The sequence below is a fragment of the Notolepis coatsorum genome (genome assembly GCF_963971535.1).
Source record: "Notolepis coatsorum genome assembly, chromosome: 8".
Taxonomy (NCBI): domain Eukaryota; kingdom Metazoa; phylum Chordata; class Actinopteri; order Aulopiformes; family Paralepididae; genus Notolepis; species Notolepis coatsorum.
The window spans coordinates 146,243,019-146,266,381 of record NC_140172.1 but is presented as its reverse complement, the minus strand read 5'-3'; the positions used below and the strand labels follow the sequence as shown (position 1 = coordinate 146,266,381).

General features: G+C 45.8%; 1 protein-coding gene across 1 annotated transcript in view; it reads left to right on the top strand.

Moving 5' to 3' along the window:
• Nucleotides 1-19,355: 19,355 nt before the first annotated feature.
• Nucleotides 19,356-23,363, top strand: part of stk36 (serine/threonine kinase 36 (fused homolog, Drosophila)) — a 44,996-nt gene continuing 40,988 nt past the window's right edge. The window contains exons 1-2 of the mRNA XM_084320186.1: nt 19,356-19,641; nt 21,094-21,234. Coding sequence (XP_084176312.1) covers nt 19,546-19,641; nt 21,094-21,234 — 237 coding nt within the window. The 5' untranslated portion in view covers nt 19,356-19,545. The remainder of the gene's footprint in view (nt 19,642-21,093; nt 21,235-23,363) is intronic.

The following is a 23,363-nucleotide window of genomic DNA, read 5'->3' as shown; positions in this document are numbered from 1 at the left end:
AAATAAAAGTAATTCATTCATTCATTCACTCATTCATTCAATAGAACTCTGTGGTTGAACTCTGTGAGTTGCTGATTCACCCATGCACGCTGCCCTGTTCCACTGTCAAAAACGAACCTGTAAATTCATTGCAGGCTATTTTATTTGCAAAATAAAGTTTTTATGATTCTCTAACCGCAGTGGTTCCAAAACTGTGGGGTGCGCGAGCGCCCTCTAGGTGGTACGTGACATGAAAAGGCTAATGGTGGTAGAAAAAGAAGAAGAAAAAAAAAACTTTTTTTTTTCTTTTTTTTTTACAATAAAATTTTATAAAAATCTTAGTCAAACCTTTAGTATTATGGATATTAAACATGCTGGCAGAGTACATGCATCCATGTTGTCGTGAACATTTTAATTAAATAAAGAAATTCCCTATCCATAGTCGCCGTGGGAAGAGATAAAATTCAAAATAAAATTAAATAAATTCCCTACCTACTCATGGCCTTAACTGACAACCAACAGGAACCAAACAATATTTTTTTATGCCTAATAAATATAACTAATATACATTATTTCAAATGGGGATTTTCACTGTGTAAATCATGAAATTCAAGAAACGTTTTAATAAAAAACGTACGTTTTAATAATAATAATAATAAACAATAATGTCTCGGGCGTGTCTGACACAGGTGTGCTTCATCTGTGCACGGAGACCAGCAACAATTTTTTCTAACAGAAACCCATTGGGGGGTGCGTCAGCTAGGTCGGGTGGTGACAGGGGGTGCACGGCCAAAAAAGTTTGGGAACCGCTGCTCTAACGGGGGACCCCTCCATTATTTTGTGTGCAATTGAATGGGGTGCGAATTAGACCATGGGAACTTTTCACTGCACGCATCATTTTGACTTGTCATAGATGGATATAGGTGTAACCACAGATATATAGACTAATGAATATTATAGTTACAGCAGGCTGTAGTTTGTTATTCTATATCTAGGGTAACGACAAGTTGAAACGTCTTCTGTGAAAGGGGCCTACGGTTGGAAAAAGGAGGGGGGGGGGGCAGTGGCACAGGGTCCATGTTGCTGAAGGATAATAATGTAAACAACATCTTGTTCTTCTTCGCGGACGACTCAGCCCTGCTGGTCTCTGACAAGAACAAGTTACAGGTTGAAAAAAAACCTCAGCTCGGAACTCGGCAAAATCTGCATATGGCTCGCTGATAACAAACTATCATTACACCTGGGCAAAACAGAGTCCATTCTCTTTGGTTCAAATAACAAACTCAGCAAGACCGACGGCTTCTCAGTTACAGTGGGTGACAATATTGTCACAAGGAAAGATGAAATTACCTACCTGGGTTCCATCCTAGAGGCTAATCTTTCCTGTGACAAAATGGCATCCAATGTAATAAAAAAAAGTCAACCAACGAACTCGATTCTCATACCGGATCTCCTCTCTGGTAAACAAGAATACCCTGAAGACTCTGGCAGGAGCACTCATTCAAGGGTACTACGACTATGCTTGCACCTTATGGTACCAAAGCACCTCAAAGGCGCTAAACACTAAATTACAAACATCTCAAAACAAACTGGTCAGACTACTGCTTGACCTTACTCCTAGAACCCACCTCACCCCTGCCCACTTTGACTACCTAGGATGGCTTAGAGTAGACGACAGAGTACAGCAACTTGCAATGGGCCTGGTCTACAAGATACACTACACCACTAAGGTACCCATGTACATGTCAAAATACTTCCCAAAGGTCAGTGAATACCACGACCACAACACTAGAGGGAGCTCCACAAATCATGTTAAACCCAGATTCAGCTCAAACAAGGGACTAAACACGTTTCGCAATTATGCCACATCAATGTGGAACGCCCTACCCAAAGCTGTAAAGGAATGTGAATCACTACCCACATTCAAAACCACTCTCAAAGAACACCTACGGGAGACTGCTATTCGAAACTGGCCCCTGTAAATGTCCTAACCCAACCCCCTCCAATGTACAGTAAATTATCTAACCCAAGAATACACGAGACCCCCTTCTTAGAACCAAGTATGGTTTCGTCGATATTCCAATGTACAGTTTTGCTTGTACAGTTGTACAGTTTCCCCCACCCCGCCTACCCCAACCCCCCCACCCAACCTCCTCCAATGTACAGTCAAATGTATATACTCTCTTTTTTAGACTCTTTTTGTATCACAAACAGTACTGTATTTGCAAATCTGGTATGTCATAAATTGATGATGTCAAAAAATTTATTGAAAATGGGGGACCCTGATGTAAACAAGACGAAAGTCTCTCTCTGGTCTGCATCCCCTTAACAATTGTGTGTATTGAGCTGTACTGTACTGTACCCATTCTGCAATCTGTTAATACAAATTTCAATCAATCAATCAATTCTACCGCAATGTAAAAGACAGGACAGGATAACTCAATAGATTACATCTACCTCGCTGTCACATCTCCATTAAAATGGGTGTGGTGCCCCCTGGTGGATTGAAAGGGAAATGCTTATATCTCGTGGTATTCCCATAGAATGCTGGTATTCCCAGGCGGTCTCCCATCCAAGTAGCCAAGTACTAACCAGTAAGTAACCTTGCTTAGTGTATGAGATCGGGCGTGTCCATGGTGACATACGGGTTAATTGCTTAATTGTTAAATAAAAAAAACAAGCTAACTGATTCATCCAAAAGCAGAATTATGTGGTGATCCTGCAGTGGGATTGTTGTGTTATCATACAGTAGGCTATATGAACTATGAGCAGGGAGAAAATGCCTCTAAGCTGTGAACATCAATCAATCGATCGATTGACCAATCCATCCATCCATCCATCCATCCATCTATCTATTTATCTGTATATCTATGACATCACAGAGTGTGGCTGTGTCATGACATCACAGAGCGTGGCTAGAGCGTGGCGGGCTGTGTCATGACATCACAGAGCGTGACTGTGTCATGATGACATCACAGAGCGTGACTGTGTCATGATGACATCACAGAGCGTGGCCGTTTCATGACATCACAGAGCGTGGCCGTTTCATGACATCACAGAGCGTGACTGTGTCATGATGACATCACAGAGCGTGGCCGTTTCATGACATCACAGAGCGTGGCCGTTTCATGACATCACAGAGCGTGGCTGTGTCATGACATCACAGAGCGTGGCCGTGTCATGACATCACAGAGCGTGGCCGTGTCATGACATCACAGAGCGTGGCCGTGTCATGACATCACATAGCGTGGCTGTGTCATGACATCACATAGCGTGGCCGTGTCATGACATCACAGAGCATGGCTGTGTCATGACTCATGACATCACAGAGCACAAAAGCCATGCTTACCAAAATACAGAAATACACGCCGCATCATTCTGTCCAGGCTACAAACCAAATCTGATAACAGACAGGCTCAGTCAGAACCTAAATGGACAGAAAGGGTGATTTAGTGTATTGTAATCATTTATTTGTCTTTCACCAAACCAACATGGATCTCCAATTCTCCATGACAACAATATCCAACGTTCCATGGCAGCTGACCAAGGCTCACTGAAATTTACTCCAGTGTCACACAAAGTAGATTCCAGTGAGCCTCAGTCAGTTTGTACGGACAGGAGCTTGACCCCATTGACTTTGCATTGGTTTGTGGCTAACTGTCCAGAGCTACGAGGAACCAGGGCTGAGCCAAAACGTTAGAATGTTCGGACCTTCATTCGATATGTTGGCGTTCGAATTCTAAATCAACATTTGAATTTTTTATTTTTAATAAAACATTTTCTTTATTTTCTTTTTATATATATATATTTCTTATGTGTCTATTCATTCTGTTTAAACCAATGAGGGTTTTCTTCACAGTTGCAGATAAAGATTAGTCTACACTAATATTATACTATTATAGTATATGACTCGTCATAAAAATTTAAATAAAACATTTATCATAAATGATATAGCCTATCTGCATCCGCTTGGCACTCGGCGTTCCATCAAGACGTAACCATCACTTTCGTACCAACCGTGCCCTTATTGGATTATTTATGTTGACGAAACTGATGAGTTATATTCATTAAAGAGACTTGATTTAATTAAAAAACACTAATTTAATCAGATTAATCAATTTATTCAAATTGAGGATTTCGTTTGAGGATATTTTCTAAAAAAAAGAAATGTTAAACAAAATTTGATGTTTTTTTTTGTAATTGAAAACGAAGGTTTGAACTTCCGTTCGAAAAACCCTGACGAAGTTCGAAGCCCAAAAACAGGCTTCGGGGACAGCTCTACGAGGAACAGCATGGATTGTGCAGAGAAAGGTCTCTACTGATCAACATCATCACTGGTGGTAAGTAAGAACTAAGGCTAGGGTTCCAAAAATCAGCGTACAGACTTTTTACATATCTGAAGATACTATATCTATATCTGTACATATCCGTTACCTACTCTTACTAGTTACGCTGCTGGCCAGTATTCACTACCATAGTGTCTTTACCTGTATCACTGTGCATATTAATACTACAACTCTGTACATACATCTGATTAGCACTATTACTCTGTAGTACTCATTTAAGATATTTTATACCCAGTTTAATCACTTGTACATTGTATAATACTATTGCACTTTACTGTTACACTGTTGTATGCCAAACCTCTTTTCGTTGTACTGTACTGTACTTGTGCTGTATGATGACAATACATTTGAATATAATATATAATATAATTTAACCCTTTACTATCCGTACTCTATTATTATTATCTTATTCTTAGGCCTATTTTTATTCTTATTCTTAGGCAAAGTGTTTTGTTATTCTTATTTGTGACTTTGTTCTGTCTAAATGTCTAAATGTTTACTGTGAGCGATTTGTAGTGTCAAATTTCCCTCGGGGTGATTAAAGTATTTCTATTATATTCTATCTATTCTATCACACTACAGACGGTTAACCGTCTGTAGTGTGATAGTAAAGGGTTAACCTGCTGTAGTGTGGTAGTGAAAGGGTTAACGTTCTGTATTGTCGCAGGGAAAGGGTCAACCATTTGGTAGTGCGGTAGTGAAAGGGTTAATATAATATAATCTCAGATTCTGATTATTTTATTGTCACAGCTTTTTAAAATGTACATACATTCAGAAAAACAGAAGATGCTTGTTTTTCCCGGCTCCTCAACCGTAGTAGTTGTAAACAATTCGATTTGTAATCTAATCTAATTACACTAGAGGTAAAACAACAGAACTGACACCTTGGCAGCACACTATGTCACATGTGCCCCAGACTCAGGAAGTAATCAACACTGGAAGGAAGGAAGAAGAACCACAGGAGTCAAACAACCATCTCATCTGAGGTTTTGTTTATATCTGTGCATGATCCACTTTACTGTTATCCGCACGTTGGAACGTGTGTAGGGATTGTTATGGGATGATGCGGTTGTGTCTGTCAGTAGTGCCTTGTCTCCACTAGCCAGGGTTTAGCCGTGCTGTGACCTTGTCTCCACTAGCCAGGGTTTAGCCGTGCTGTGACCTTGTCTCCACTAGCCAGGGTTTAGCCGTGCTGTGACCTTGTCTCCACTAGCCAGGGTTTAGCCGTGCTGTGACCTTGTCTCCACTAGCCAGGATTTAGCCGTGTTGTGGCCTTGTCTCTACTAGCCAGGGTTTAGCCGTGCTGTGGCCTTGTCTCCACTAGCCAGGGTTTAGCCGTGTTGTGGCCTTGTCTCTACTAGCCAGGGTTTAGCCGTGCTGTGGCCTCGTCTCCACTAGCCAGGGTTTAGCCGTGCTGTGGCCTTGTCTCCACTAGCCAGGGTTTAGCCGTGCTGTGGCCTTGTCTCCACTAGCCAGGGTTTAGCCGTGCTGTGGCCTCGGCTCTACTAGCCAGGGTTTAGCCGTGTTGTGGCCTTGTCTCCACTAGCCAGGGTTTAGCCGTGCTGTGGCCTCGTCTCCACTAGCCAGGGTTTAGCCGTGCTGTGGCCTTGTCTCCACTAGCCAGGGTTTAGCCGTGCTGTGGCCTTGTCTCCACTAGCCAGGGTTTAGCCGTGCTGTGGCCTTGTCTCCACTAGCCAGGGTTTAGCAGTGCTGTGGCCTTGTCTCCACTAGCCAGGGTTTAGCCGTGCTGTGGCCTTGTCGCCACTAGCCAGGGTTTAGCCGTGCTGTGGCCTTGTCTCCACTAGCCAGGGTTTAGCCGCGCTGTGGCCTCGTCTCCACTAGCCAGGACTTAGCCGTGCTGTGGCCTCGTCTCCACTAGCCAGGGTTTAGCCGTGCTGTGGCCTCGTCTCCACTAGCCAGGGTTTAGCCGTGCTGTGGCCTCGTCTCCACTAGCCAGGGTTTAGCCGTGCTGTGGCCTTGTATCTACTAGTCAGGGTTTAGCCGTGCTGTGGCCTCGTCTCCACTAGCCAGGGTTTAGCCGTGCTGTGGCCTCGTCTCCACTAGCCAGGGTTTAGCCGTGCTGTGGCCTCGTCTCCACTAGCCAGGGTTTAGCCGTGTTGTGGCCTCGTCTCCACTAGCCAGGGTTTAGCCGTGCTGTGGCCTGTCTGGCACACAGTGAGCGTCTCCATTGTCTTTAGAACCTGGCCAGACCATCATGGTATCATCATGGTTTAACTCGTGTAGCACAGTTGTTGGTGTGAATTTTTAAAGGTTGCCTAGCAACCCGGAGAGTTTACAAGAAACACAATGGAGACTCAAACCCAACCATACCATACAAAACCTGGCCTTGGCTAGCCCCAGCCAGGCTGAACATAGCTAGACTTTTTGTTCTTACATTTATTTCCAATGTTCATCCACTGCTTTTAAAACATTGAACTGTGATTTCTCTCCAACAATCCCTCCATTTTTTTTACCAGCTGTCCCAGGGCCAGGAATTTGTCTGCAAGATCGGGTCCAACGCTTACAAAGAATTTATTAAAGCTCTGTGTGTGTGTGTGTGTGTGTGTGTGTGTGTGTGTGTGTGTGTGTGTGTGTGTGTGTGTGTGTGTGTGTGTGTGTGTGTGTGTGTGTGTGTGTGTGTGTGTGTGTGTGTGTGTGTGTGTGTGTGTGTGTGTGTGTGTGTGTGTGTGTGTGTGTGTGTGCGTGTGCGTGTGCGTGTGCGTGTGCGTCGTGTGCGTGTGTATCTCACCAAGTATTATTTTAATACATTTCCATTCAAATGTCCATTCAAATAGATATTCAGTATGAAGTTACACCTTTTGAACACATGAGGGCGATACTACACAGGTTCACTGCTCAGGAATCAGCTCTCTGGCCCCTGTTTACAACATGGAAATGCTATGGTAATGCCACCTATTGCTATACGCATTAAAAACATTTATGCATGAATACATTTCCATCATTATCCATTGAAATAATCCCTGGCGTCTTGGAACGTGTTTCTAACATGCTTCCTATCACCCTTCATATGCTTCCTATCACCCTTCCTATGCTTCCTAACACCCTTCCTATGCTTCCTAACACCCTTCCTATGCTTCCTATCACCCTTCCTATGCTTCCTATCACCCTTCCTATGCTTCCTATCACCCTTCCTATGCTTCCTAACACCCTTCCTATGCTTCCTAACATGCTTCCTATGCTTCCTATTATAGCAGAATTTAAGCAGTCGGAGGCAAATGTCTTTCAGAGGAATACGGTTTTATTTAAGATAGTATTATATCCTGATGTTCTGAATACACCCGTGAGACACAACTCTATTACACTATGAGACACAACTCTATTATACACCTGATATGAGACACAACTCTATTATACACCTGATATGAGACACAACTCTATTATACACCTGATATGAGACACAACTCTATTATACACCTGATGAGACACAACACTATTAATACACTATGAGACACAACTCTATCAATACACCTGCTATAAGACACAACTCTATTAATACACCTGATATGAGACACAACATACACCTGCTATGAGACACAACTATTAATACACCTGCTATGAGACACAACCATATCGATACACCTGATATGAGACACAACTCTATTCATCCAATATTTGCTACTTGTCTCTCTGACATTGGATGTGTCCAGTAGTAGTGGTGGTCTGGTGGACTGTGCCCTTGTGGTTTTATTTGTGTTCCAACGGGACATTTGACATCTCAGTGCTGAGATGAGGTCAGGTTGTTCTCTAGCAAGGGGTCATACTAAGTGGAATCACACAGATAACAGCCAGTTTTGACATAAACCAGGATATTGAACATCTCTGTGTGCATTCTCCTGACAAGCACACAATTATGAGGAACCAGTGACCACTATACAGATGGCATGAAATATAAGTGTAATTTGAATATATGCAATACTTATCATTCATGACTATATGTAAGACTTATCATTTATGAATATACAGTATGTAAGACCATTATAGATTTTCCACTACGTAATCACCCTCCCTATGCTTCCTAACATCCTTCCTATGCTTCCTAACATCCTCCCTATGCTTCCTATCACCCTTCCTATGCTTCCTATCACCCTTCCTATGCTTCCTAACACCCTTCCTATGCTTCCTAACATCCTTCCTAAGCTTCCTAACATCCTTCCTATGCTTCCTAACATCCTTCCTATGCTTCCTAACATCCTTCCTATGCTTCCTAACATCCTTCCTAAGCTTCCTAACATCCTCCCTATGCTTCCTAACATCCTTCCTAAGCTTCCTAACATCCTTCCTATGCTTCCTAACATCCTTCCTAAGCTTCCTAACATCCTTCCTATGCTTCCTAACATTCTTCCTAAGCTTCCTAACATTCTTCCTAAGCTTCCTAACATCCTCCCTATGCTTCCTAACATCCTCCCTATGCTTCCTAACATTCTTCCTAAGCTTCCTAACATCACTACTATGCTTCCTAACATCCTTCCTAAGCTTCCTAACATCATTACTATGCTTCCTAACATCCTTCCTATGCTTCCTATCGCCCTTTCTAACATCCTTCCTATCCTTCCTAACATCCGTCATATGCTTCCTATCACCTTTCCTATGCTTCCTAACACCCTTCCTAAGCTTCCTAATATCCTTCATATGCTTCATAACATCCTTCCTAACATCCTTCCTATCACCCTTCCTATGCTTCGTAACATCCTTCCTATGCTTCCTATCACCCTTCCTAACATCCTTCCTATGCTTCCTAACACCCATCCTGCTTCCTAACATCCTTCAATTCACTATGAATTGAAAATGGGGGACCCTGATGTAAACAAGACAAACATCTTTCTCTGGTCTGCATCCCCTTAACAATTGTGCGTATTGAGCCGTACTGTATTGTACCCATTCTGCAATCTGTTAAATAAAGTTTTCATTAATTCATTCGCTTCCTAACATCTTTCCTGTTCAGACAGCTAACACTATCAACTGATCAACTGAATGAATGAATGAAAACTTTATTTAACAGATTGCAGAATGGGTACAATACAGTACGGCACAATACACACAATTGTTAAGGGGATGCAGACCAGAGAAAGACGTTTGTCTTGTTTACATCAGGGTCCCCCATTTTCAATTCATAGTGACATTTATGACATTGATTGAATTGATTGAAAACTTTATTAACAGATTGCAGAATGGGTACAGTACAGTACAGCTCAATACATACAATTGTTAAGGGGATGCAGACCAGAGAAAGACTTTCGTCTTGTTTACATCAGGGTCCCCCATTTTCAATTCATCATAACATATATGACATACACAACATACAGATAGACAGTACTGCTACATAGATACATTTATGACATACCAGATTTTCAAATACAGTAGCCTACTGTTTGTGATACAAAAATAGTCTAGAAAAGAGAGTATACATTTGACGTAGAAACTGTACATTGGAGGAGGTTGGGTAGGTGGGGTGGGGGGGGGACTGTACATTGGAGGTGGTTGGGTGGGTGGGGTGGGGGGGTTGGGTAGGAGGGGTGGGTGGGTGACACTGTACAACTGTACAAGCAAAACTGAATATTGACGAAACCATACTTGGTAATTTACTGTACATTGGAGGGGGTTGGGTTAGGACATTTACAGGGGCCAGTTTCGAATTGCAGTCCCCCGTAGGTGTTCTTTGAGAGTGGTTTTGAAAGTGGGTAGTGATTCACATTCCTTTACAGCTTTGCGTAGGGCGTTCCACATTGATGTGGTATAATTGCAAAACGTGTTTAGTGCCTTGTTTGAGCCGAATCTGGCATCATGACATTTATCATGGCATCATGACATTTATGGTATAGGGACATACATGACATACAGGTATATAGTACTGAAAATAAGCTTTTATATACGAAAATACGAGGAACAGGCAGAAGGTCTTTACTTTGAGCTTGAAAGGGAAGAGGGTGTAGCTGGGTATGTGCGTGGTGAATGAAAGAAAAGGAAGTCCCCGTTACTATGAACGCAAAGTTGGTTGTTAGGCTCAGGACCCGTGTCGATTAGGTCACCCTGCAAAAGCCAGCGTTCAGTGTTGCATTACAGTGTACTGTGTGCCCACTGTGTCAACATTGAGTAATGAAAATGCAATTATATTGTAAAGTTATTCACGAGTACGTACTTACAAATAATGTCTGTACCGTCTCGACAATTAAACACGATTTTCTTTGTCTTTTTATCGCCATTTTTAGACGGCGGCTGAACTCGCCAATAGGGTCCAGCTGCAGTGCCGGAGAATCCTCTCACTGAGCAAGCATGTGGCAGCCATGAACCTATATTCTATAGAAGCAGCTCGGAGGTGCGATGTTTTAAGTGAGAGTGTGTTATTGGATTGATTGATTGATTGATTGATTGATTGATTGATTGATTGATTGATTGATTGATTGATTGATTGATTGAACATTTTATTAATGTCCACCTTGTTTCAAACTGGTTATGCTTAGGCCCTCTTTCGAAGCCGGTTATGCTTAGAGTTTGTAATCAGGGCTGGTGGTCTATCGCCCTCAGTGTTGCGTTACTCATATCAACACTGGTTGCACGCACGCTAATGGAGCCACGTGCACGCGCGCTCCCAGCTCCTGTGCATGCGCATAAATGTTCCCTCGCATAAGGACATACTAAAGACAGTGCCTATTCCTAATTGCCTCTACGAATGGAATGTAACACCCGACGACCGGCGCTTTATCAATTTTATTATTATTTTATTATTTTATTCAGTATTGTCAATCTAATACTGAATAATTTTCTCCACATGTACACACCCATCCGCCTGGCCACACCCACATCCGCTCCTCTACATAAGCGGGGTCGTGGCCATACTAACAGCTCCTTCCCTATTTTCACCACCGTAGAAGTGACTGTATACACCACTTTGCGTTTAGTGCCGAAATAGTTGTTGGAAAGGAGCTACGTGGACATTGTATCTTATTTTTTCTCTCTCTCGCAAATTTATGAGAAAGCTAAGAAATAATGTTTGCACCTTCGGAGGGTTTGGACGCTCGCAACGTCACCCTTCACCAGCGCTTCACCATCGCCGCGTCCTCTGTGCGTCGTGGGGCGTCTCTGGCTCCGCGGTCGTGGCAGCCAGATACGCCTGGGCGGCGCCCGGTGGCGAGTTTGCCTCGCCAAGGGGCCGTTGAGCCTCCATCTCCCGTGAGATGGCCTGGTTCCAGCCCTGGTTCCCCCGCCAGTGGACAGTCGGCCGACAGCTCCTCTGGTGGCAGGGGATTTGCGATGCAGACTCTTCGCCTCAGCTCGCTCTCGTCGTAAGGCGGCGAGCAGCAGGGGCGAACGGCCTGGCTTTGATGTTGTGCTGTAGCCGGACGAGAGTTCTCTTGCCTCGTCTCCATTTCCGATGGAGACTGAGGATTACATGGAGGGGGCGAGCGCTCTCTTGTTCGAAGCCCCAGTAGAGACGTATCACTCTCCCCCTCGGGGAGTGGCAGGGAGTGTTGCGTCTCCTTGGGGTCCCTTGTACTCCAGGGTTGGGTTAGAACCTCCGACCCCGAGACAAGATGCCCAGCTATCTGCCGCGTCGGATGGTGGCGCCTGTGGCAGCCTCCCATACGTGAGGGACGCGAGTGACGTGGAGGGAGGTACGCAAGGGGAGTTGCTTGCCTTGTTCCCCAAGCTCATGGCGGTCGCCGCAGCCGCTAATGGCGTGGCGTTGCCGCAGCCACTGCCAGCCCCTGTTCCTGATGACATGATAGGTCATCTCTGGCAACGTCGTCCTGTGAGAGAGACAGGCGTTGTCTGCCCATTCTTCCCAGCAATGGAGGCCTACGTAACACAGGGACAGGTAATCTCCTGCATTGTTGGCCTTACCCCCGCCTACATGTCAGTCACGCGGGTGGTGGGTTTGGTCCAGGGGCTAAAGGACGGGGTGCCTCGGCTTGATAGCCCGATGGCATCCATACTTTGTCCCGAAATGGTGTGGGAGCCGTTGAGAAAGCCGGTTCCCCAAGGGAAATTGGCTAGGCAGTTGGCTAATTGGAGTGACCAGGTGTACATCGCCGCGACTCAGAGCCTAGCTGCGGCCTCCAACATTGCGCAGCTAGCGTGTTATATGTCGGGGCTGATGGCGGGCGGGTCGGTATTGGATGACCATCAACGATACCTTCACGCCCAGGCGGCTGGAGCCATCCTGCACCTAACCCAGCTGCAGGCGATAGCCGCCGGGAAGGAGCGCGCCCTGGCCACTCTCTCCCAGCGCCACCTTTGGCTGGAGCAGGCACGGGTGCCGGAACAGAGGAGGATTCCGCTGCTCACGGCCCCCCTCTCCGATGCTGGGCTATTCTGGTTGGCCATGCAACAGATGACGGCTGCCTGCAGGGAGATGGAGGTGGAGCGCTCCGTGCTCCAACCCCATTTCCCCCGACCTGATGCCACCGGTGATGTGCGGAAGAAGCAACGCCGGCAGAGGACCGCGACCGTTGCCTCCGCCACCACCGCCGCCGCTGCTGGACCTTCGGCGAAGAAGGCCAGGAGTGGAGGGAGTGCCTCGTCCGCTGCAGCCAGCCGCTCCACGCCCGGAGGTAACGGTAGGGATTGTCGTGACCAGGCTCCCCAGAACCGTTCCTCCGGGCCGGCTCCCTGTGGGGGCAAACAGCGCTTTGCACGCGGCAGGCGCCGCTAGTGACTCCCCTGTTTACCCCTGTCCCCTCCCCCCCCTCCCCATTATGATTTAGTTATTAAATAAAAAAGTCCCTCCTGGTGAGGGACTGGTTTTTGTTACACAATGTGTGTTTATTCACTATATTGGGGATACGATGTATAACCCTCACCTAGCTGTGGGGTTGTGTGTTTGCTTAGGGAGTAGGACAGTTTTCTTGAAAATTGTGTTCTGGTCGCTATACTGTACATGTGTGCTTAAGCAAGGCCTGTGGCTAGCACTCGGTCGAAAGACTTGTCTTCCCTCATCATGAAGAAGACGGTGTTCTTCTTGCAGTAGTAAGAGTGAAGTTTACCTTTTTTATCTGAGAGGGTTGTGTGTATTCTGTTACGTTTGGGAAACATGGCATAGAGTCCACAACCAGGTTAGAGTGTTAGCCTACAGAAGTAATCATATGTAGCTTGTACATTTACATTTACATTTAGTCATTTAGCTGACGCTTTTATCCAAAGCGACTTACAAGTTCTGTACGACAAGCCATCAGGAAGGGCACAACTCTATCAGCTGAGTAACAATGTTCATCAAAGTGTTGAGTGCTACAGTGTAGGTTAGTTTATTAGGACAAGTGCATGACAGTATGGTTAGTTAGGGTTAGATTTTTTTTTTTTTTTTTTAATTCAGATAATGGTTGAAGAAGTGCGTCTTTAGTCGACGGCGAAAGATTGGACGTGTTTCGGCTGTCCTAACTGGGGTGGGTAGTTCATTCCACCATTGTGGGGCAAGGACTGAGAATAGGCGACTTCTCTTTGATGACCCTCCGGGAGCTTGGATAGGAGTAGGTCTGAGGCGGCCAGAAGATGCAGAGCGTAGGGGTCTTGAGGGTGTGTAGTTAGAGACCATTGACCGGAGGTAGGCGGGAGCAGTTCCCTTTGCCGCACGGTATGCTAGGTCGAGGGCCTTGAAGCGGATTCGTGCAGCAATGGGGAGCCAGTGCAGGTCCCTAAGAAGTGGGGTGACATGGGCCGACTTCGGTAGGTTTGAGATCAGGCGGGCGGCTGCGTTCTGAATGAGTTGAAGAGGCTTAGTGGCAGTGGCCGGGAGGCCAGCGAGCAGTGCGTTGCAGTAGTCGAGGCGGGAGATGACTGTTGATTGGACGAGGAGTTGGGTGGCTTCTTTTGTCAGGAAGGGGCGGATCCTTCTGACGTTGCTCAGGAGGAATCGGCAGGTTCTGGTTGTCGCTGCGATGTGAGCAGAGAAGTTCAACTGGTCGTCGAGGACAACACCAAGGTTCTTGGCGGTCGCGGACGCGGTCACAGCTGCATTCTCGACTGTGATGGAAAGGTCGGTCAGGGGGGAAGATTTGGCCGGCAGGTGGAGCAATTCTGTTTTGCTTAGGTTCAGTTTGAGGTGGTTGGTCGTCATCCAGGCGGAGATGTCGGACAGACAGGCCGAGATCCGCTCAGAGACGTGGATATCTGAGGGAGGGAAGGAGAGGAAGAGTTGAGTATCGTCGGCATAACAGTGGTAGGAGAAGCCATGAGACGTGATAATGTTACCCAGTGATTTAGTGTAGAGGGAGAAGAGAAGGGGTCCTAAAACCGAGCCCTGGGGGACACCCGTCCGCAGGGGGCGGGTGGCCGACAGGGTCCCTCTCCATGACACTTGGTAGGAGCGGTCATTGAGGTATGATGACAACCATGTCAGCGCAGAGCCAGCCACTCCCATTCCTGCGAGGGCCGCGAGGAGGATCTGGTGGTTGACTGTGTCGAAGGCTGCAGATAGATCTAGGAGAATCAGGACAGAGGAGAGGCCTTTTGCTAAGTGAAGTGCCTCTGTGACCGCAATGAGGGCTGTCTCTGTGGAGTGACCAGTCCTGAAGCCTGACTGATTAGGGTCTAGGAGGTCATTCTGTAAGAGATAAGCAGTAAGTTGGTTGGATACAGCACGTTCAAGTGTTTTAGAAAGGAAGGAGAGAAGAGAGACAGGACGGTAGTTGCCTATGACGGTAGGGTTCAGGGATGGTTTTTTTATGAGGGGCGTGACTCTGGCTTGTTTTAGGGGGGTGGGGACCACCCCAGAGTTGAGTGAGGAGTTGATGGTTGCAGTTAGGAATGGGAGGATGTCTGGTGCTATGGTCTGGAGGAGTGGGGAAGGTAGCCGGTCCAGCTGGCATGTAGTCGGACGGTTCGACGTTACCAGTGTCAGGGTCTCGGCTTCTGTAATGGGAGAGAAAGATGACAGAGTGAAGGATGAGGTTCTCGATTCAGCATTTGGAATGGGTGGGGGTTGGGAGAAGGAGCTGCGGATGTTCTCCACTTTTTCCTCAAAGAAGATCGCAAAGTCTTCGGCAGAGAAAGATGAGGGAGGGGGGGGTGGGGGGGGAGTGAGGAGGGAGGACATGGTAGCATGCAGTTTGCGAAGATTCTTGACAGAGGCCTCGATCCTATGGTGAAAGAAAGAAGCTTTGGCATTAGTAATGGTTTTGGAGAATGTTAACAAGAGGTTGTGATATGTGTCGATGTCAGCAGTGAGGCGTGACTTTCTATACTTCCTTTCAGCTGCTCTCAGGACCTGTCTTTGTTCTCTCACTGGATCTGTCAGCCATGGACTGGGTGGGGAACGGCGGGCAGGTTTCTCAACGAGGGGACAGAGCTTGTCGAAGGAGGTTGCAAGGGCTGAGAGGAGGGTGGAGGTTGCCATCTCTGTGGAGAGAGCAGAGAAGGTGTCACTCAAAGGTAGAGTGGATAGTATGTCAGAGGAGAGGGTGGAGGGGGATAGGGAGGGCAGGTTGCGTCTGAGTGAGACGGTTTGAGTTGGGGTGAAGACCTTTCGGTTAAGCATGAGAGTTAGTGAGAAGGATATGAAGGAATGGTCAGATACATGTAGGGGAGTTACCGTGGTGTTAATGATGCTGGAGTTACGGGAAAATATGAGATCCAAGGAGTTGCCTGCTTTGTGGGTGGGAGGCATGGCAGTGGGAGTCAGGTCAAATGATTGTACCGAGGTCTTTGACCCTCTCTTTAAACGTCTGTTGTTTTCTCTTTACTTGGTGAAGTATGAAAACACGGGTGACGTGTTCGCACATGAGCCTAAAGCCTTGTATAAAAACCTGTTTTTTCACAAACAAGTTTATTGTATGTGGCTGGCGTGCAATGGTTGAGCTTATCCTAGAGGATATACGCTTTTTCATGTAGCATGCTAGGTAACTGGTATAATGCGCTGCTTGTTTGTTTTCATCATATCTGGCCTGGGGTATGAGGTCATAAGGGGGTGAACTGATAAACCCCTCCCCCCTTTTTACTGATTGGCCAGGGGGTTGGACCTCCTGTTCTTCAGTCTTCCTGTCATGCTGGCGGGTCAGCCCGTCACAGGGTGGGGAGAGGGGGGGGAGGGAGTTCCCTGATCCCACGCCATATTTGGGCAGGTGGGTCACGGAATTTCCCCGGCCATAGAATACGTCACTGGGCGCGTTTCTATTGGTCGTGAGACTTCCGTGAGTTTTTTTCAGGCTCCATGTTGTGGGCCGCTGTCATTGTCAAGATTGAGTTATGCGGTGCGTTGGAAACTGTTGTTTTCTGCTCTGCTCTCTATTGCATATGTGTTGAGCTTTTGGTCACGTGGCTCACATGTGACCATGTGTGTTTACATATATCTTTTAAATTATTACTCACGTGGGAGGTCTCTCTGGGGGTTCCCTGTCTCCTCGCTTTTATACAGAGCAGTGTTGACAGGGTATTTTCCCTCAGACGCGTCATATGGGACCCATATCTGTGTCTTTTGGCCAGCTTCCTGCCGCTCGTCCCAGGCGGCGTGGAGGGAACGTTATCTGGTTTCTTGTTAGAATTGCCATTGATGTGTTTTGGGTCTCGACGTGTACATGGCGCTGGCCCTGGGCTGGCGCGCCTTGGTTGCTCATTATAAAAACAGCGTTTTTTGTAGAGCGACTGGGATGAAGATTTTATCTCTTCCGAGCGCCAGTGTACTAGGTTAGTCTCGACGAACTCTCGCTCATCTCTGGGGGGAGATGATGGAGTAGATCGAAACATTGGCGGAGGGGTCTCACGCCCATGGGGTGGGCCACCGGGCATGGTGCGTCTTGGTGGCGCCCTCTGTGATGTTTTGGATCGACACGCGTACCTACCCCCCTCTTAGGACTGGGGATGGCGGCGTGACTTGGACACAGGACTGGTTCTGGTCGCCCCGGACCAGGTCAGTTAACCCGTTGTCCGCCGGGGCGCAGATCTGTTGTTCTGGTGCCCTGAAGGACTTTGTGCTTTTTCGGGGGGAAAATGCCGGGTTGGCCCGGGCGTCGCAGGGATTGATGTTATGGAGGTGTGTGTCGTGGGTACGTCACTACGAGTTATCCTTTGCAGTTGCTTGGTCCATATTGTGTTGTACCTTGCGCTGTGCTAAGGGGCCTGGTCCTTATCCATTCTTTTTCGCCCCTCTCTTCCCCTGCTTGGCGGGGCTGGGAGGGGGCTGTCGAGTTGGTTCTATTGTACCCCTCTGGCATCCCTGTGTATGTCCCGGTCCGCCGGGTCCAGCTCCGGACTCGGTCTCGTCGACCTGTTGGCCTGGGTTAACCCCTTCTTGAAAACTGAAACACTTGTACTGCCTGTATAGCCGGTGTATACGCGCAGTTGTGTTTCAGAGTTTTTTGGGGGTTAAGGGAACAACCGCCTCCTGTTAAACTAAACATAGGGGGGTGGTTGATTCCCCGGTGTGTTGGTAGCAGTCGACTCTCGCATTTAGGCCGGGCTTGACCCTGTCTGCCTGCGAGTGTGCCCCCGCACTTTTCATGACGTCTGCCAATCGTGTCAGCCTTCTCTACCTCGACCTCTCTAGGGGGTCGAGTTTTGTGGAGGCTGCAACATGGTGCACAGCATACCGAACGCCCCTTCCGCCGGGGTGCTGTTCACAGTAGACCCCTTAGGCGCATGTCTAGTCCGCAGTGCTCTGAGCACAGGTCAAGTTATGCTCTTGGCCTGTTGCCAGGATTGAGGGATCAACCTCTTGGGGTTGTCTCCCCGGTGCGCCGACTGACCCCACAGTGTTGTGGGGGTGTAGCCTCTGTAGAGTGCTTCAGAGCGGCGTGCTGTAGGGGGAAGGGCCTGCTCTTGGATTGGGCCTTGTCCGATACGCTGGCGATGTGGGGGGTGGTGTCACTAGTGACCGTCTGGTGGGGTCTCGATGCTACGGCATCGTTGGCCTCACCAGGCCCCCTTTCCGGGGGGCCCTGGCCCTCAGGCTGTTCCTGGGGCTGGGCCCTCCTCCGCGCTCCGCTGCTATGGCCTTGCCACAGGGTTGGGTTCTTGACCTTTGACCCTGTGATGTTAGGGGCTGTAACAGTTTTTTTTTCTTCCCGTTCGTTCCCTAGTGGCATGTGGGATGCGCGCCTGAGTGGTCGCGGGTCCTTCTGTGTGAAGGTAAGTCCCACGATCTGCTCACCCTGTGCATTGAGTTGCTAAACCCTCTTCGCACAGTCGGATCCGATTCCCTCCTGTCCCCCTCTAGGGGGGTCCGGGGGCTCGGGTCCACCCCGGTTATGATGGTTGTGGGGGGCCTCAGCAGGTACATTTGTCGAGCTTCCGCTCTGCTCAGCTCCTGTGTTCCACTAGAGTGCAGAGCGTAAGCTATACGATAATATAACATACGGTTATCCTATAACCATAGTTATATGAGTATAGCGAGCGCTCTGCACTGACTCACTGAGGACCCTGTGGTCTTCGCCTTCGGTGGTGAAAGACTTGGGAAGGAGCTGTTAGTATGGCCACGACCCCGCTTATGTAGAGGAGCGGATGTGGGTGTGGCCAGGCGGATGGGTGTGTACATGTGGAGAAAATTATTCAGTATTAGATTGATAAAGGGATTATAGGATAACTGTATGATATGCAAAGTAGCCAGGTGGGTACTGCGAGTTGGCGCATCAGTCGAGTGCAGCGCATTCCTGTGTGCACGCGCGTGCACATCCGTGCGTGTGCACATCCGTGCGTGATCGTGCACGCGCTTCTGCTCACAAAACTTTGATTGCACGGAGTGCAACCCCGTCCCATGATCAACGCACTGATCGCCCTGCTCTAAAGATAAACTCTAAGCATAACCAACTTCGAAAGAGGGCCTAAGCATAACCGGTTCGAAACAAGGCGGACATTAATAAAATGTTCAATCAATCATTCCAATAACACATGCTCACTTAAAACAGCGCACCTCCCAGTAGGTTCGTGGCTGCCACAAGATTCTCCGGCGCTGCAGCTGGACCCTACTCGAACTCGACTAACCGCCTGCTGCTTAGCGATGTTTGTTTACTTTTCTTTTGGCCAGTAGCAACAGAAGAAAGTAGGCGAGCCACACGTTGTCATCATTGTGCTTTGTTCTATATTACCTCTGTGGTTAAGAGTTGTCAGATTAGTCGAAGACGTTAGCAGTTGAAATGCATCGCAAACGAAGAATGGGTGAAACGCTGGCAAACATTCTGACTTTAATAAGCAAAACTAATAATGAGCGTTAGCTAACGCGTCAACTTTTAGCTAGCGAGTTACCTGAAGAAGGTGTTTGTTTTCTTGTGGCTTCGAGATGTCTACTGGTATTAACTCCTACCATGTGCTGGGGCTGGTAGGCGAGGGCTCGTTTGGCAGAGTTTATAAAGGCAGGAAAAAGTTTAGCGGCCAGGTAAGTGAATGAATGAATGAAAACTTTATTTAACAAGATTGCAGAATGGGTACAATACAGTACGGCTCAATACAAGTAACGCGAGTAACCCAAAACAATAAAATAAAATACTTCCACGGTGTAAGAAAGTTAAATCAATATTTGAGAAAATTAACTACTCTCTTGATTGATTGATTGGACATTTTATTAACAGATTGCAGAATGGGTACAATACAGTACAGCTCAATACACACAATTGTTAGGGGATGCAGACCAGAGAAAGACTTTCGTTTGTTTACATCAGGGTCCCCCATTTTCAATTCATCATAACATGACATACAGGTAGACAGTACTGTTACTCCCACAGAGCCAGATACCAGATCAGTTGTGATTGTCATCAGGTATAAAAGTTATCCTTCTAATACATTTCAAAAGTCTGTAGTTGATCCATATGAATCAACTCATAACCCATAATGCTCTTTATTATACAGTAGTGTAAACAGAGAATGCACCCTTATTATACACATTTATAGCTGTCCAGAGAGACAGTGTAGTGTTTAAGATCCCGGTCTCTGGAACCAAACGCCTTGGTTTATGATAAAGTGTCCTGTATAAGCAGAATCAATGTTGTAATCTCATTGTTAATGTTATTTCAAGGTAGCGGACAGTTAGACATCTGTCTGTTTAAGCCATATTATTCCAGTTTCCGATTATCTGTTTTTCTTTTACCGTATATTTATCTACATCTGTCTGTACATACCTGCATATAATCCTTTTTACATATCTGTAGATACTATATCTATAGCTGTACATATCCCTTTACTACCATAGTGTCTTTATACCTGTATCACTGTACATATTAATACTACAACTATGTACATACATCTGATTAGCACTATTACTCAGTAGTACTCATTAGTGATGCACCGATGTGAAAATTGTGGCCGATAGGCCTACCGATAACCGATATTAATATTGCTGTTCTGGCCGATACCGATATTTACCGATGTCGATATCTCTGTATAGAAAACACTTTCTTTATGATAATCAAATAAAGAGCTATTTTCCAAAACGCATTTTTTTTTTTTGTACTTTTGTAACTTATTTTCAGAAATGACTGATATTTTGAAACTATTTAAGGCCAAAACAAGTTAAACAAATTTAATATTAAATTAATTTTTTTTTAGTATCGGTTCATATCGGCCCTATCTTGATATCGGACCGATACCGATGTGTAAAAAAACGGCCATATCGGCCGATATTATATCGGCGGCCGATATATCGTGCATCACTAGTACTCATGTGTTATACCCAGTTTAATCACCTGTACATTGTATATTACTATTGCACTTTACTGTTACATTTGCACTCTGGTTGGATGCCAAACCTCTTTTCGTTGTACTGTATAATGACAATACATTTTAATCTAATCTAATGTAATGTAATGTAATCTAATCCATCCGCTCTGACAAGGTGGTGGCCCTGAAGTTCATTCCGAAGGTGGGCCGCTCTGAGAAGGAGCTCCAGGGTCTGAAGAGGGAGATCGACATCATGAGGGGACTTCAACATCCACACATCGTCCAGATGTTCGACAGCTTCGAGACGGATAGGGAGGTATGTTGATGACAGAGCCACAGTATCATCATCACGTGAACGTTTCTGAACCCTTTCACTGCCACACGACAGAAGGTTAACCCTTTACTATCACACAACCAACGGTCGCAGTGAAAGGGTTAACCGGCTGTCGTGTGGCAGTGAAAGGGTTAACCTTCTGTGTATTGTGGCAGTGAAAGGGTTAACCGTTTTGGTAGTGCGGCAGTGAAAGGGTTAATTAGGATGATTTTGTTTGTTTTTCTCTTCTATGTTCATAGACTATTCTATGTTTAACTAAATGATTGAGGTTTTAACAAAAAAAAATTATTTTGTCAATTTGTGTGCTGATTTTACGCCTATGTTAATTTCTATACTAATATGCTGTGGTGCACTCTGGACTGAGAGTACTATGTAGATCAGGGGTGGGCAATTATTTTTCCCAGGGGGCCGAATGAGCAACTGAAAATATGTTGGAGGGCCGGGCCAAAATTCCAAACTCAATTATGCATAATATACATTTTATTTCTATATAAAAAGCAGTAAATGGCATTGTTTTGACCCCTGGTAAGAGTGTATGTTATTATTTGGCAATTAAAAGGTGAGGTTAGCTTTCAAAAATAGAATTTATTCAAATAGAATTTATTTCCAAAATGATAAACAAAATGTGAAACATTAATAACAAAGGGCATTTTGAGTTTCATATACTATTGAAACAAGGATTTTCTTAGCTTTCTAAAGACATCACATCATCTTATAGCAAAAATAAACAAGACATGTCACTGAACTGTGTAAAGAAAAGTGTCCCAGTTTTGTAGCCTTTTTTACTTTACATGCCTATATTAAACATTTAATGTTTTCAGAATTGTGAAAAAAAAGAAGAAAAAAAGATCAAGTGTCCTATTTCACTTGTTATATTTCCACATTTTAGTGTTCTTCAGTTCTTTTTTTTTTCATTCAGTGTCAGAAATCCAGTCTCTGTTGAGCTTTAACAAGTCCATCAAAGTCAGGTTGCATGTCTGAGGTGGAGATGCGAAGCACAGCTGCCAGATGTTCATCAGTGAGAGAGGATCTGTACCTGGACTTGGTAAACATCATGACTGAGAATGTCTGTTCACATATGTAGGTGGATCAAAAGAGAACCAACATCTTCTGATCATGTCTCCTCATGTTTGGAAAGTTCTCCTCCTTGAGAGCAGAGTAGAACTCTAGCAGTGATGCTGACTTAAAGTGCTCTTTCAGTAGTGAATCAGACTGCAGGTCAATGAGTTCAAGCTGAACAACTATCAACACTGCAGGTAAAGGGAGAGGAAACCAGCTGCATTTCATCCTCAACCTTTTTGAAATCTTGAAAACGCCTTGAAAATTCATCTTGCAGTGCTCCCAACATAGATGAGTACCTGTGCCGGTGATCAGTTGATGGTTTGACTTCTTTCAGGGTTTTCATGTGTTTGAGATTGTTGCTACCTAGTTGCCTTGAAATTAATTGCAACTTTGTCATGAAGGCTTTCACATGGCTATGCATTTCATGAGCAAAAATGCCCTTGCCCTGCAGTTGTGTGTTCAGTAGGGATGGGTACCGTTCACATTTGAACCGATACGGTACCGGTACCTGTGAATCGATACCGGTACCCAACGGTACCTTTTTTCTGTACTTTAGTCTCTAAAAATGTAATCTACCTACCTCAGTTGTGAAAAAAAAATCCAAACTTCAAATAACCACACTTTCGACCGTTTTCGGCTTGCCCCGACTGCTTTGTTGTTGAATCAAGTCAAATCCTAGGTAAGCGTATATTGTGCGTGTGAACGCTGACATGAAAAGAAAAAAGTAAAAAAAAATATATATATAATTATATATATATATTAAAAAAAAAAAAAAATTATTATCATGTAATCTTTCGCGGGCCGGTCAGAATCATCCCGCGGGTATCCGGCCCGCGGGCCGTACAATGCCCAGGTCTGATGTAGATAGTTATTAATATTTGTTATTGTTATATTGTAGAAATGTGTGCATTGAAATGTCTGTAAAGTCTCGACTACATTGAAAATGAGGGTGACCTCAATTGTAATTTTCGAGAATAAATAAAGGTTGATGATGATGATTTTGGGAAATGCGCGCTCACCGTCTTCTCCAGAGTCAGACAAGAAGATGG